The sequence below is a fragment of the Pituophis catenifer genome, unplaced genomic scaffold, assembly GCF_029215685.1.
Source record: "Pituophis catenifer annectens isolate HBS135680 unplaced genomic scaffold, rPitCat1.0.hap2 SCAF_14, whole genome shotgun sequence".
Classification (NCBI taxonomy): Eukaryota; Metazoa; Chordata; class Lepidosauria; order Squamata; family Colubridae; genus Pituophis; species Pituophis catenifer.
In genome coordinates this window covers 19,785,719-19,800,234 of record NW_027256894.1, presented here as the reverse complement: position 1 = coordinate 19,800,234, position 14,516 = coordinate 19,785,719, and the positions used below count along the sequence as shown (strand labels likewise).

Here is a 14,516-nt window from a genome sequence, read left to right as displayed (position 1 = left end):
TAAATTTTCTGAAGTCAAAGTCACTGTAGAAAAAGGCTCTCATAATAATCAATCAACCCAAAATTATGGGTTTCTTTTTTTTTACACAGCAGTATTTGCCAGAGAAACCTTGTGCCCTTTTCATAAAGACAAAGCGAAAGCAGAAATCCTCATTTCCTAATTATTTCCTAGTTATTTTACAATTACTTCCTTTCAGGAAGCTTATGCAGTCTGACTAGCTCCAACACTAATAATCTTCTTCAGAACTAAGCTATAGCCTAGGACTCCTAGAGCAGAAACAATGACAAATATGGAGTTCTGTGTTGAACAGCACAGCTTTCATTTTGGGAAAAGAGCTTTACCGGGAATCCTATGACTCTCATCCCTAACAAATCCAGATCTCCACAAATATAAGTAACGACCTAAAGTATTTGACAACTCCATTGAAAATTATAACTGCAAGGGGCTGGAAAGCACCAAGAGATTTCCCAAGCAGGACTATACAAGCAAATGACCCAATTTATCTGTAAAGTATTTGCTTGTGTTTAAGTATACTTGATGCACGAAATTCAGCTTCTACCCACTCAATGCTCAGAGGGCATATGTAGATTGTGGCAGTTATCGTAGCCAATGAGGTTTATCCAAGACACAATTATAGCTAATTGAAACCTTGAGAATGTGGTGAATTGGTAGTAGCTGATAGCAAAAAGACAGAAAAAACAAGGAAGTCCAGCTGCCTTTTGGGAAAAGCACGTTTGGGACAACCATGACCTGGATGATTGAGAATCTCAACTTTCCATTCCTCTTTTGCACCTTTTTACCTCTCAGAAGAGAGACGAAGCTCCAGCTCTTTCAATGTTACATCCCTGGGGGAACGAGGGAATTGCAACGTAAGGTAGACAAAGAGGGGACAAAAGAGAACTTAGCTAATTTAAGGGAACTCAACACTCCTGGGTTAGGTGGATGACCCTGTCTCTATGGGTCGTAAAGAATCAGTGGAGCTAATCACAGAACCATTCTTGGAAATTTTGAAACCTTCCGGACAACTGCTGAAGCTTCAGCAGACTAGACAAGAACAAATGTCATCCCATCTTCAAGAGGAGGAGGACTTGGAAAATTATCAGCTTCTTTGCTGTGCTACAAAATCCTAGTGTAGTTCCTTGACTGCTGGTTCCTTTATTTAAAAGGCAGAACCTATCCATTACTTCAGTATCTTAAAAGGTAGCCCTCGACTTACAACTGTTCGTTTAGTGAACATTTGAAATTACAACAGCACTGAAAAAGTGATTTATGACTGTTTTTCACACTTACAACCGTTGCAGCGTCCCCATGGTCATGTGATCAAAATTCAGATGCTTGGTAATTGACTCATATTTGTGATGGGTGCAGTATCCCAAGGTCATGTGATCCCTTTTTGCAAACTTCTGAAAGTCAATGGGGGAAGCCAGATTCACTTAACAACGTTACGAACTGAACCACTGCAGCAGCGATTCACTTAACAATTATGGCAAGAAAGGTCCACTTAACAACTGTCTCGCTTAGCAACATAAATTTTGGGCTCAATTGAAAGTTGAGGGATACCTGTACTATTAATTCTAAGGCTGACTGCTATCCTTGTTGCTATTAGTTTGCTGTTCTTTATATTTAATTTAAGTCCCATTTTTCCCCCACTATGATCCCCGGTTATATATTAGCTGGATTAGCAAGAATGAAGGAGGAGGTGGATATAAATATCACTGTAAACCATTTATAAATGGTGACCTAGAAACCTGAAATTATTACCAGCCCTATTTTGACAAATGTACTTCAGCAGTATATCTTATGTATAGGATTAATTTAAATAAGCTGACTTTCTAAAAATTGCACTAATTAGATTTGTATTGCACTCTTTGAACATGTTCATATGTTATGATGGAAGCTTCTTGTCACAGCAGTTTTTTTCTTTTAAGGCAACTTCCTAAGCTATTATTATCATCATCACCATAATCTAATATGGGAGATGAAGACTACTGATTAATTAAATACTGACAGAACAAGGATCCACGAGTTATAGCTTGGTTTAATAACCAGCATTTACGTATGCTTATCATTGTTTGATTTTTGTTAAGTCTCTACAAAGGGGGACTCTGTTTCTAACAATTTTATTTCTTATTTCTTAACAGTTTTATTCCACATTTTCTCTAAGGTGTTTAGAGCAACATACAATCTCCACTCTTTTTTCCCCTCTTACTGACATACATGAAGCCGAAATACAGTGACTGATCCAGAGTCCCACATCAACTTCATGATGGAAAAAATTCAATCTAAGTGTACATGTTTTAATCACAATATTTAGCCACTGTCATGCACTAGTGTGTGGAATACTATGTTCCCTCTGCAAATTAGAGTGGCAAGCCACTACAGCTCTTAGATCCCAATTGTCTTATTAACACAGGATGCTATTTACAATAAAATAGCTGCACATTTCCATTTAGTTTTGCATACAACCACTGTTTTCTGTCCCCTGCTGTGGATACAGATCCTTAAATACTGTTGAACAAGAAGGCAAAAGTACCCAAGCATTACTTGGGTGGATTTTCCATTTTATATACAGTATGTGGGCAGACACACATTAGGATTGTAATTCTCTATTCACTTCTTGGAAAGTTAAGACTTACAGAACCCAGAATCCTAATTTTTAAGTCTTATTATAAAAGAATAAGCAAGCATTCATAGTAATAATTGAAAAAATCTACTAACAAAAAAAAGACTATTTAGACAAGGTAACATTTTACAAATATTTCATTTAATAGGTTTTTTTTTTTAAAGGACTGTTTTAAGGAATACTTTTTTCGAAACTGAGAGAACACTGAGTGTTTTGTTTGAGCCTGCCAAGAGCCATACACCAAAATCAGACTTTCTCCCCCCTAAAGTACACAATCTTAGTTCACATCACACAAGCTTCCTTGTTCCTGCTTAAGTGCTCTCTTCTGTGAAGCAAGGCTTTATATGCCTGTGGTGGAAAAAGCCCACTGGTTTATTTCTCTTTCAAAATGTATGCAGTTAATTAAAGTGTAAAGTAATACCTGTTTTGAAAGTTTGGCACGGAGGAGTGACATGTTCTTTTAAACTGAGAATGTGTCAAAATGAGGTCAATTTGTGCTCAGGAGTCATGTAAACGTTTCGTTTTGGAATTCCTGCACATTTTTTAAAAGGCTAGGAGAATTAGTTTGGTTATTATAAGTTCATCAATTTCTTTCTTCAGTTTTAAACTATTAGTCTAATGGTCCAAAAATGCAATGACTGGATTTTCCTTTCCATTTATTTTTCCTCCTTAAGAGAATGCCCTCTTTATTTTTACTCAGACAATCCAAAAAAGATTCAAACAATAAAACAATTCATTTTAAAAAAGAAATCCAGGGTGCAAATAGAAGTTGTACAGCCTCTACTGAGATTCTCAAGAGTCATTTAGGAAAGAGTAACTTTTTGGAGCTTCCCAATGACACTCACTCATGTAATTTTGCTGAGACTACAGCACTACTGCATATTTTGCCTACTTGAACCTAAGGAACGTGTAACCCAGGGTGAGCAATCTGTGGCCTTCACCCCTTAAGTAATTCTTGGTCTAATCTTTTATGGCCCTCAATTAATTTCAAGAGCCCTTTGAAGAAAATCAATTCACCTTGGGTAGGAGCAATCTGTCAAGGAAGGATGGACAAAGGTATCAGAAAGAGAGAGGGGAATATTGTAACTTCACTGTCACACTCCAGCCTTATTTATTGCTGATTGAGTTCCCCATTCATTACTGACATGCAGTTCCTACAGATTATTTCCAAATAAATATGAAACTTGACAGAAAAAAAGTTTCCCATTATATACATTTTCCTACAGATCTTCCAGTCATAAGGTCGTGTTCAGCAAAAGCAATACTGTATGTTAATAGCCACTTTCATTTCCTAAAGTATGCTAAGGAAATACATCTCTGCACACTCCCTTTAAAACATTTAAATGTATTATGAAAGATGTGCATCAAATATTTTTATTTCATTTTCTAGATTATCTCCCCAAAAAGGATATATTATTTCTAATAACTGTTATGACGTGTATATTATTAATACATTAAATACATTTCCAACTGCATTACACTACACAATGGGCTCCAGTGATGATAAATGTATTCATTATTTGAAGAAAGTTTCCTTCATACGTGCAAGTTTGCTTAAACATTTGTTGATCAATATTCTGTGGAAGGACTATAGAGCAGCAATAGAGCTTGTACTTCATACACACACACACACACACACACACACACACACATATATGTATATATATACACAAGCACATTAAATAAAGAACTTACATTATTCTTACATTCAGCCTAAGAGGGTTTTTTTTCAAATAATTATTTTAAATCACTACAAGATGTTTCAAAATTATACTTACAAAATGCACTATTTACACAAGGTAAAGACTGTAAAACTATATTCCACAATGAATGAATTATTTTCCAAAGTATACTTTGCCTTATTTTACCCTTATAAGTGAATTATAAAAATTCTGTAAGTAAACTCTGGCCAAGACACTAAATCCACTAAAGAAATTCAGATTAAGCATCTAATCTACAGACAATTTCAAAATTGTATATAGTATAGAAATTTACAGAATCACTGCATTTGACATATCACAAATCAAGCACATTTTTCCAAAGGTTTTAAAAGTGATTGAATTACAATCATACCAACAAGAACCACCAATTGTCCTCAGATGCATTATCAACTGATAACTCAACAATACTATATCTAAGTTATCTACTGAAATTCCTCACAGACAAGCAGCAAAGCTTAGTACAGCTTTTGGCAATTTGTATTTAAGTAGCACACTAGATCTGTCTTCCTCAGTATTTTATCAACACATGGGACACTATAGCTTGATTCACACATTCTAAATAAACCAATACTGGCTGGATAGAAAGAAAACTTTTGAAGACTCAGTCAGAAGTACAATATCTGGAATCATCAGCATGCTGGGATATTTTGCCCATCACATCAATTTTTTTAAAATTGATTTGTAATTGATTGATTTTAAAAGAAATCTATTTTATATTTACCTAACTTGCCACTGATAGTGACTTTATCACTCCTCTGAGATAAGAATCATACAAAATCTTCTTTGGGCTTTAAAGTGCCTGACCAAATTCCTAGGTGACTAAATTCCTGCTTATTGGGCTAGTCAGGGAAAGTTCTCTAGGAAGGCACAGCCAAAGTACATTAACAAAGAAGATGCAAAAGCTAGAAAGATAATAAGGCATAACAAGTAAAAATGAAGAGCTATTAAATAGATAAATAAGTGCTATTTTAATTAGGACTTTGAAGTCTCATAATGAGATACATCACACTGCAATTCAATTAAAACACATTGTGTGTTTTCGAATAATCTACAAGCTACTTTCTAACTTGATTAGTTTACTAAAAAATACAATGTAAATATATATACATGCTCACTCAAAAATACACAGGATGCTAGACAGATTTTCATTAGCTTGCAAATCATATTATGAGTGTTACTAATGTTATTTTTGCAAAGTACAGCTTGGAAACATTTAAAAATAATAAATATCTCACTCTCCATCTCTAAGCAATGCAATGTGCAATAAAGTATCACCTAGAAGCAGAAAGATACAAGCCCTTCAACCTCACTCTTCTCTCAGTGACCCACGTGCATTGGAGATAAGTTACCACTAGTTCAAAATTGACACTTAAAAAATTAGCCAATCCTTTTCATAGCTCTATGCAGGCATTCACTCTGATACACCAACAGTTCTTAGTTAACTTATTTTCTGTGAGAAATAAATATCAAATTGTTCAATATAGATAGTGCTGATTATTATGGAAGGTTATAATATATTATTATTTACTTATTCATTTCAGAGGCAAGGACAGAAAGTAGTTGAGTTTCACTGTAGAAATAAATTTAGGATTAAATTGGGAAAGAAACAGTCACTCCATGTATGGCTTTTCTTTTATGCAAGGAGAATAGAAGCTGACAGATAACTTCTTCAGAGAATCCTGTGTCAGGTATTCTTGAGCCTCTGGCCAATGTGTTACTGTACACTTATCATAAAGTTATTAATGAATAATTTGTTTCAAGGAAATTAAAGAAGACATTTATTATCTTCTTCATATTTTAATGTTATAGCATGTGTATTTACATATATATTCTACTATTGTAAAGTAAAGCCAATCAAATTGGACGTTGGTCTTACCTGATACATCCTTTCTCAGCAAGAGGAAACGGCAGTCAGAGTGGGGGAGACGCTCTGTCTAGGCGTATGACTGAGTCTGTCAATCAAAAGCTCCGCCCTCCTGGGCCACCCCAGTTCTTCGGCGAGGGCGAAGGTGCAGACTCATGAGATGTGTCTTCCTGAAATGAGAAAGAATTAGACACCACCCACCCAGCCCACCACTGGACCAGATACCGAAGGGCGGGGCTGACTGCCGTTTCCTCTTGCTGAGAAAGGACGTATCAGGTAAGACCAACGTCCATTCTCCAGCTTGGAGGGAAACGGCAGTCAGAGTGGGGACATACCAAAGCTCGATGTCCACCAGGGCGGGTGAAGTCCGGGCCCGGTGCTCCTCAAGCTTGATGGACCAACTGGAGGACCCTTCTGCTGAACGACGCGTCGGACAAAGCGAAGGAGTCAACTCTGTAATGTCTGACGAAGGGACTTATGCTCGTCCAGGTGGCGGCCCTGCAGACTTCCTCGAGGGACACCTGGGTAGACCAGGCGGCGGAAGTGGAGGCGCTTCTTGTTGAATGAGCCGTGATATGGCGTGGAACAGGAGAGTCCGAATGGCAGTAGGCCAGAGCGATAGTGGCCCTGATCCAATGACCCAAAGTTGGCCCCGACACACGAGAACCAATAGAGGCAGGGTGGAAAGCTACGAATAGCGCCTCTGTCTTGCAATGAGAAGCTGTCCGGGCTATGTAGATCTTAAGTGGCCTTCTCCATGGCCTTATGCCTTCTCTGTTCCTCACAAGAAGAAATGGAGGAGGAGGAAGGTGCTGTGGCTTTTTTGGCCCTGGATTTCTTGGGCAGAGGGGGCAAGGCCGCAGAAGATCCCTCTAAGGGATCACTATCATGGCGGTGTCTGGGAGATGAGGCAATGGGCGCTCTGGCGCTTGGCCGCCTGGCGTCCGCCATTTTGAGCCCTTGTTAGACGCGGCTGTTCTGAAGCCTCCGATCACAGTAGGAAGCGCCGAACAGCCGATGTTCGCGGCGCTGAGGCAAGAGCCGCTAGCCCTCCAGCTATAAATGCGGCAGCGGAGGTTCGGCGAGCAGCCGCTCCAACCGATGCAAGCTGCTAGGCAAAGACCTTTTACACGCAGCGAACTCCCTGAGTGCGGGGAGTGCTCCAGCTGACAGGCGCTGAGAAATCTGCAGCGAGAATCTACCAGCCAGTAGATTTGAAGCGATCCTGGCCAAGTTAGGTGTAAAAAACGGCTGAAAAAGCATTGAAAGAAGTCGTCAGATGAAGACACGTCCTGTCAGCGTAGACCGAGTCGAAGAACTGAGGCGGCCCGGGAGGGCGGAGCCTTTGATTGACAGACTCGGTCATACGCCTAGACAGAGCGTCTCCCCCACTCTGACTGCCGTTTCCCTCCAAGCTGGAGAATAGTATGGTCATAAAAAAAGCATGATAATGAGTTCTTTGAATGGGTAATCAATGTTTAAGCAGTAGTACAGCTGAAAAAGTTTAGGTACCACATGACTTTTAATCAATAAGTATAAACCAAGGATCATTGTTATTATTGCTGTTCACCCATAATTCCTGTAATTACTGATTCCTAATATTTTAATTACATGATTGCTTATATTGTATTGTTGCAAACTGCTGTGACCCAATTGGCTGATTGATAGACAAATATAATAAATGAACTGATAAATTCCTGATGAAATCTGCTATTACATTTTGGATATTTTTGTTTATTATCTCCATCCACAATTTCCTACTTTAGGCATCAAGTTCTGTTTCCTCTGTTCTCCATCAGAATCACAAAGGGATAAATCTCAGTATATAATTGGCCATTGCCTTCATAAAGCTCGTACATTACATCGCTGCTTTGATAGCTGGGAAAGCTGGGCCTCTCACACACCCATATTCTCCCTCATAAGGTATATTCTTCTTCACTGGCAGTTCAGCAGTGCTGCATCAGACATTTTGACTGTGGAACCATTAACACAGGAAACCCTCAAGGGTCTGCAAGTATCCATTTATATACTTTTGATTAGCAGATTTCAGACATGATGGACAAAGTCTGCCTGGTCATTGTATGCTTCTGCATAAAATCCCATACCTAATTATGCATGTGTAAAATACTATAACTCTGGGAGACCTGGAGGAAAGGGAGACTTGGTGTGCTGTGGTCCATGGGATCACAAAGAGTCGGACACAATTTAGTGACTAAACAACAGCAACAAAATACACATGCTAAAAAATCCATTCTTATTCATGCATAACATTTCATTTAGATTTAATAAGATTCTGTTTTAATTCATAACTCTTCATACTTTGTTAAAACAAAAGATTACTATATGAAAAAAACAAAGCTAATAATCTGGACACCAAGTTCTACCACAGTTAAAATGCTGTCCATACTTTTTAACCTTTTCTCAGTGGGGATCAATGGGTGGAGAGACACAGGTGTCACCATCAAGCAAATGATGCAAAGTCATAATGAAAAATAATTCAAATATGTAATTCATGATTAGTTAGCTTATAATTGAGCAGATGGTTGGGAACCAGTTCAATGATAAACTAGCTAAGTGTCAATCTGACACCAAAGAATAATGGAGAATTCTCACATTTTCTCCAAAGAAAGCATTATGTGAAAATAGGTCACTGACTCAAAATAATCAAATCTGAATCTGAATTATATATTATCTGAAACAACATAATTTGAATTATGTTAAATAGAGCACTGAACTGGATAGACTAGTTCCTCAAACTAACATAACATTTACAAATTTCTGGAGAAATACATTGCCCTTCTTAATCAAGCTACATTAACTTTCCATATACCCATTGTTTTGCTAACGGATATACAGGTAGTCCTCGATTTACAACAGTTCATTTAGTGACCATTCACTGAAAAAAGTGACATATGACCATTTTTCAGAGTTACCACCTTTGTTGCATCCCCATGGGCATGTGATGAATATTCAGATGTTTGGCAACTGGTTCATACTTATGACCATTGATCTGTCCCAAGGTCATGTGATCCCCTTTTGTGACCTTCTGACGAGCAAAGTCAATGGGGGAACCAGTGTCACTTAAGAACTGTGTTACTAACTTATCAACTGCAGTGATTCACTTAATAATTGTGGCAAGAAAGGTCGTAAAATGGGGCAAAACTCACTTAACGAATGTCTCATTTAACAACAGAAATTTTGGGATCAATAGTGGTCATAAGTCGAGGACTACCTGTATACAAAGCCAGGTTTTGCAATAGATTATGAAGGAACAGCAAAACCTGGAGCTTTTTTCTCTTTTTTCATAAAGTTCTGAGCCACTCATCACAACAATGGCCCCAAGAGAAGCCATTTAGTCTCCTTTCATGTAGGAATGGATGCCTCTACTGACCCCAATTTCTGTTCCTTTATCTACATAGTTTCATCCAGCATTGGGACCCAGCATTGTGAAACTGATTTTCTGAAGCAGAAGTGCTCTAGTTGTTCACTTCAGCTCTATTCCATAACTCCATCTATCTCAGTCCCTATCTGTCTTATTTCCGCTATCACAATGGCAACAATCACAGTAATAGTGAGGTGTAGATATTATTTCACATATTCCTCACCTTCATCTACTGAGACTACAACAGTTTAATGGAGGGAAGGGAGGAGCTAGGATTCCCTTTCATTCAAGGAAACTCCATAATACTATAGTATAATTTTCCCATCTTGCTCTTTGATGATAGCAGCAATTCAAACATGAAGGAACATTATAAAAATCGATACCTTTGTTGAAAAACACAATGTTTCAATAATGTATAGTGGTAGGATTTTTTTTGTAGGAGGGAAAGGTTTTTTTATACTATTTCACCATCTCACAAATTTCGTCTTATGACAGTTGCCTTGTGAGATGCTACAGAATCATGGTTATCTGTTTTGAATGACTCACTGGCAATTCTCAAGGGAACAATTTAGAGATGAAGCCATTGTACCTACCCCACTCTGTTAGTTGCTACTATTCATTACCTCTATCCTAGTGAATTTTTGCATAGGATCACTGGGACGGTTGCACATACCCACACCACATTCTGCATAACATGGCCATTTTCAAAGACAGAATTGGTTTATTATCTATTTATCTTTATACCTATTGATTATGTTGATATCCTACTGCAATCCAAAGACTTTTGGCAGCTTTCATTATAAAAAAATTGAAATACCCACAATACATAAAACATAAAAAGTTAAATAAACCATAAAATCATAAACCAATAAATTTTTGTCAACTATTACAAAAACAAAGGCAAAACATAAACATGAGAATAAAAGATGGCACAAGTCATGAACTCGGCTGGAAAGCTCTCCAACATCCTTCTAAAAAATCATCAGGGAGAAAGCTAGTCTGATCTCTCTTGGGAAAAGTCCTTGACTTACAACCATTCATTTAGTGACTGTTTGAAGTTACAATGGCCCTGAAACAAACCTGTCCTCGCATTTATGACAATTGTAGCATCCCTATGGTCACATGACCAAAATTCGAGCACTTGGCAACCAGCATGAATTTACGATGGGCCTCAGAGCCACGTGATTTCCTTTTGGGCCTTCCATAACCTCCTTCTGACAAGCAAAGTCAATATGGGAATCTGGATTCGCTTAATGGCTTTGTGATTCACTTAACAACTGCAATGGTTTGCTTAACGATCATGGCAAAAAGGTTCTAAAAACAGGCACGACTCACTTAACAACCACCTTACTTAGCAATGGAAATTCTGATCCCAATTGTGGTTGTAAGTCGAGGACTACCTGAATTCTAAAACACTTGAAAAGTAGTGTTTCCTGACTTCAGCTCCTTTCACCTCCTTGGAAGTGCAGAATCCCAAGGAGTTTCTACTTAAATGCTCTGGTGTATTGGACCAATTCAGATTGGTGGAGACTGCCCTATAGGCACTAAATCTGGAGTCACTAGTTCTAAATCTACCTTGAGTACTTATCACCAGAAGCCCTTCATGGAATATCAGAGATGGAAACTTTCAATACACAATTACAATCTAAAAGGGTTGTTTTCTTTACAGTATCCCTTCTTATAATCATTGTTAGTTTTATGTTCCCAGCCACACAAAGAAATTTAGTTGCAGAATAGCACATAAACAAAATAAAAAAATGAAACATTTCAAGTACTAAGTTCTAAGTCACTCTCCAAAGATGTAAACATTCAAAGAACACACCCAAACATTTATGACTGACTTTTCAAACTACAGTATCAGTAGCCACAATTACAGCCATGTCAGGACTTTTGCATGCCAGTCATCTAAACTCACCTCAAATGCACAAGGATGCTAAGCTCAAATATATACCGTACTTCAAAACTGTGAGTAAGGTAAAGATCATAAGGCATAAAACCAGCACGTAGTTTTAATAGGTATTATTTATTACCATTCAGAATTTCAGCCTTCTCCAACATGTTGCCCTCTAAATGTTTTGGACTACAACTGGCATCATCCTCAGGCAGCATGTTTAAAGTGGTAATTAAACCAACTGGAAGGTATGAAATAGCTTAAATAAGAGCCATTTGCAGTTTACATGCCTTTTCTCAGCATTATTCTGATTTCAATTTGAGGTAACTTCTCAGCTAAATGATAAAGAAATGTACTCCAATCAACATTCTCTTTGTGTGTACACATTTACCCCCCTCCCCCAAAATATACACTGCCAATTCATTTTTTTTTCAATTTCAGAATGTACCATAACTACAAGATACGCCAGAAATACTACAGGTACCGAAAAACTGAGATCACTACAGATATAATATACTGAAAAACAAAACCCATGCCAGATATAGTAAGTACCTTGATGTGTAATGTCAAAAAGACAAGCATAACCATTTGAAGCTGTTTTAGACATTCCTGACCAGATTGAATCTGCTTTTATCTGTCTTGGTATCAGCTCTCCTTAACTGCATTGTAAGAACCCAGCCTCTTATAGTGCAGGATAAAGGTGCGCACATTTTTAATTTCCAGCATTTTAAATCTGAAATGTTGCAGGTTCCAAACACGTTGCACCTCCCTAATGCGGGGCTGCAACTTACACATTTAATTAACTTTACTTTCCATCTGTGACACACAAAAAGCCATTTACGTGGGCAGCTCGCTAATTGCTAACCCCAGCTTCCCATCCTGCCCAGGTTTGTAGAAGTAAACAAGCCCAGGATCACACTACACACCCACAAGATTGAAGGCTTAGGTCTGCACGCCACTGCACCTGACATAACTTGGGGATAATGCCTGCACCGGCACCACACATCAGCTAAAAAAAAAAGAACACATACACACACTGACTGCAGAAAGCCAAGCAGGTGAAGAGGAGGGGGATTCCCCCCTAAAGAATACCACCAGGTTTCCCCTTACCCTTTGCCTACCACCTCAAAAAGAGCTGCACTCATCCAATGCGATGGATGGCGCGTGGGGAGAGGAGGGGTATTCGCTGATGAATGACCAACCAAAGACGCACTTCTGCAGGGGCTCTCCCTCCTTCCTTCTTACTCCACAGCCATAGTAGTAGTAGTAGTAGTCACCATCATCATAGTAAATGGCACGAGCAACTGTCTATTATGGAGAGGCGCAGTGGCCTCTGCTGGCACAGCAAACCCTTCAAATCCTTGTGAAACACCTCGGGATGGGACTCTTACAAGTGGAGGCAACCTGTGCGGGCTTTTTTTTTTTTTTTTCCTGGGGGGGTGGAGGGGAGAGAGAGAGAGAGGAAAACTGGAGGGAATGCCAAAAGAGAGAAAGAGAAAGAAGGCTGGAGGGATGAAAGGAAGGGGAAAAAAAGCACTGTCTTTCCATCCTTTTCTGTCCATTTTTCGGGCTGGGGGTGGTGGGAGAGAGAGAGACACCCCCTCCCCCCTCTTTGCAGCCCATCTCAGCCACACATCCCCCCCCACCACCACCACCACCATTGGCCAAGTCTCTCTGGTGGTAGTGGTGGCTGACAAAAGACCCCACACCAGCCCCCCACCCCCATCTCACATCCACACATCCACCCACACACACACTCAAGAGACCCACAAACACCCCCAACCCACGCAGAGGGACAGAGAGTCCTCTGAAGGTGTGGGGGGGGGAGAGAGAAGAAGAAGGAGAAAGGGAAAGAGAAAGAAAGGAGGAAAGAGAAATAGAGAGAGAGAAAGAGGGGGGGGAAAGGAGGGATCCCCTCAGCCTGCTGTTGCTTCTGCTGCTTCTGCTGCTTCTGCTGCTGCTTCCCCAGCCGAGACCGGCGCCTGCGGGGCTCCTTGGCGGCATATCCCGGCTCCCCGGCCGGGGGTCCCTTTTGGAGGGGAGGGGAGGGGGGGATTCCGCGCGGGGCGTCCGTGTGTACATGTGTGTGCGCGTGTTAAGCATGTGTGTAAGTGTGTAAACGATGCCAAGGAGACCCTCCGTCTCCTCCTCGCCGCCCCCCCCTCCACAAACGCCCCCCCCACACTCCCGGCTGCAGCAGCTGAGGCGACGGCGGCGAAACCCCCCCCTCCTCCTCCCCTTCCTCAACCGGCCGGGGCTGGACTCACCTGCGGGCGAGAGGTGCTGCTGAGGCGGCGCGGCGGCGGCGGCGGCAGCGGAGGAGTCGGGGCGCTGCCCGCCGAGCAGGGCGACCCACAGCGAGCCCAGCAGTAGGAGCCGCCGCCGCCAGGCGCCCCGCGCCGCCATCGCTCGCTTTTCCCCCCTCACGCCGGCGGCCGGGCAACGCAAGAGGGGGCGCGGCGGCGGCGGCAACGGCAGCGCTTCGCCTCTGAGGGGGAGGAAAGAAAGAAGGAAGAAAAACCGAGGGGGGGGAAAAAAAAAAAAGAAAAAGCTCTGCCGGAAAGGAGGGGGGGAGGCCGTGAGGGGAGGGGGGGGGTCACTCCATGGCGGGCCGGTCCCGCCGCTTCGGAGCCTCCTCTTTTTTTTTTTTTTTTTTTTTTCTCTCCCCTCACGAGAGTCGCGCCGACAGCGGCGGCGGCGGCAGGAGGAGCAACAGCCTGGCGCGCGCTCCCGCTCCGGGCCTGCGTGAGGGCGTGCGTGAGGCGCGCGCTCCCGTCTTTCTTACACGCCCCCCCCTCACTCCCTGATTCTCCTCAGGCTCCCAACCGCCGTCTTTCGCCCGTTGGCCGGCCGCGCAGGCGCACCAGCCTTTCCATTGATCTGCCTCTCTCTCTTTCTCTCGCGTGCGCGCGGGACTGAATGTGTGTGTGTGTGTGTGTGTCAAGGAGGGAGGGAAGGAGCGCGCGCTGAGCTGACAGAATTCCAAAGGAAGGGGGAGGGGCCGCCGGCCCGGCAGGAGCCCGAGGAAGCCCCAA

The 14,516-nt window shown here is 41.3% G+C and overlaps 1 protein-coding gene across 2 annotated transcripts in view; it reads right to left on the bottom strand.

Annotated features, from left to right (window-relative positions):
• Positions 1 to 13,926, bottom strand: part of NEO1 (neogenin 1) — a 60,993-nt gene extending 47,067 nt beyond the window's left edge. For both annotated transcript variants that reach the window (XM_070953929.1, XM_070953930.1), the window contains exon 1: positions 13,749 to 13,926. In XM_070953929.1, coding sequence (XP_070810030.1) covers positions 13,749 to 13,887 — 139 coding nt within the window. In that variant the 5' untranslated portion in view covers positions 13,888 to 13,926. The remainder of the gene's footprint in view (positions 1 to 13,748) is intronic.
• Between the last annotated feature and the right edge of the window lie 590 nt (positions 13,927 to 14,516).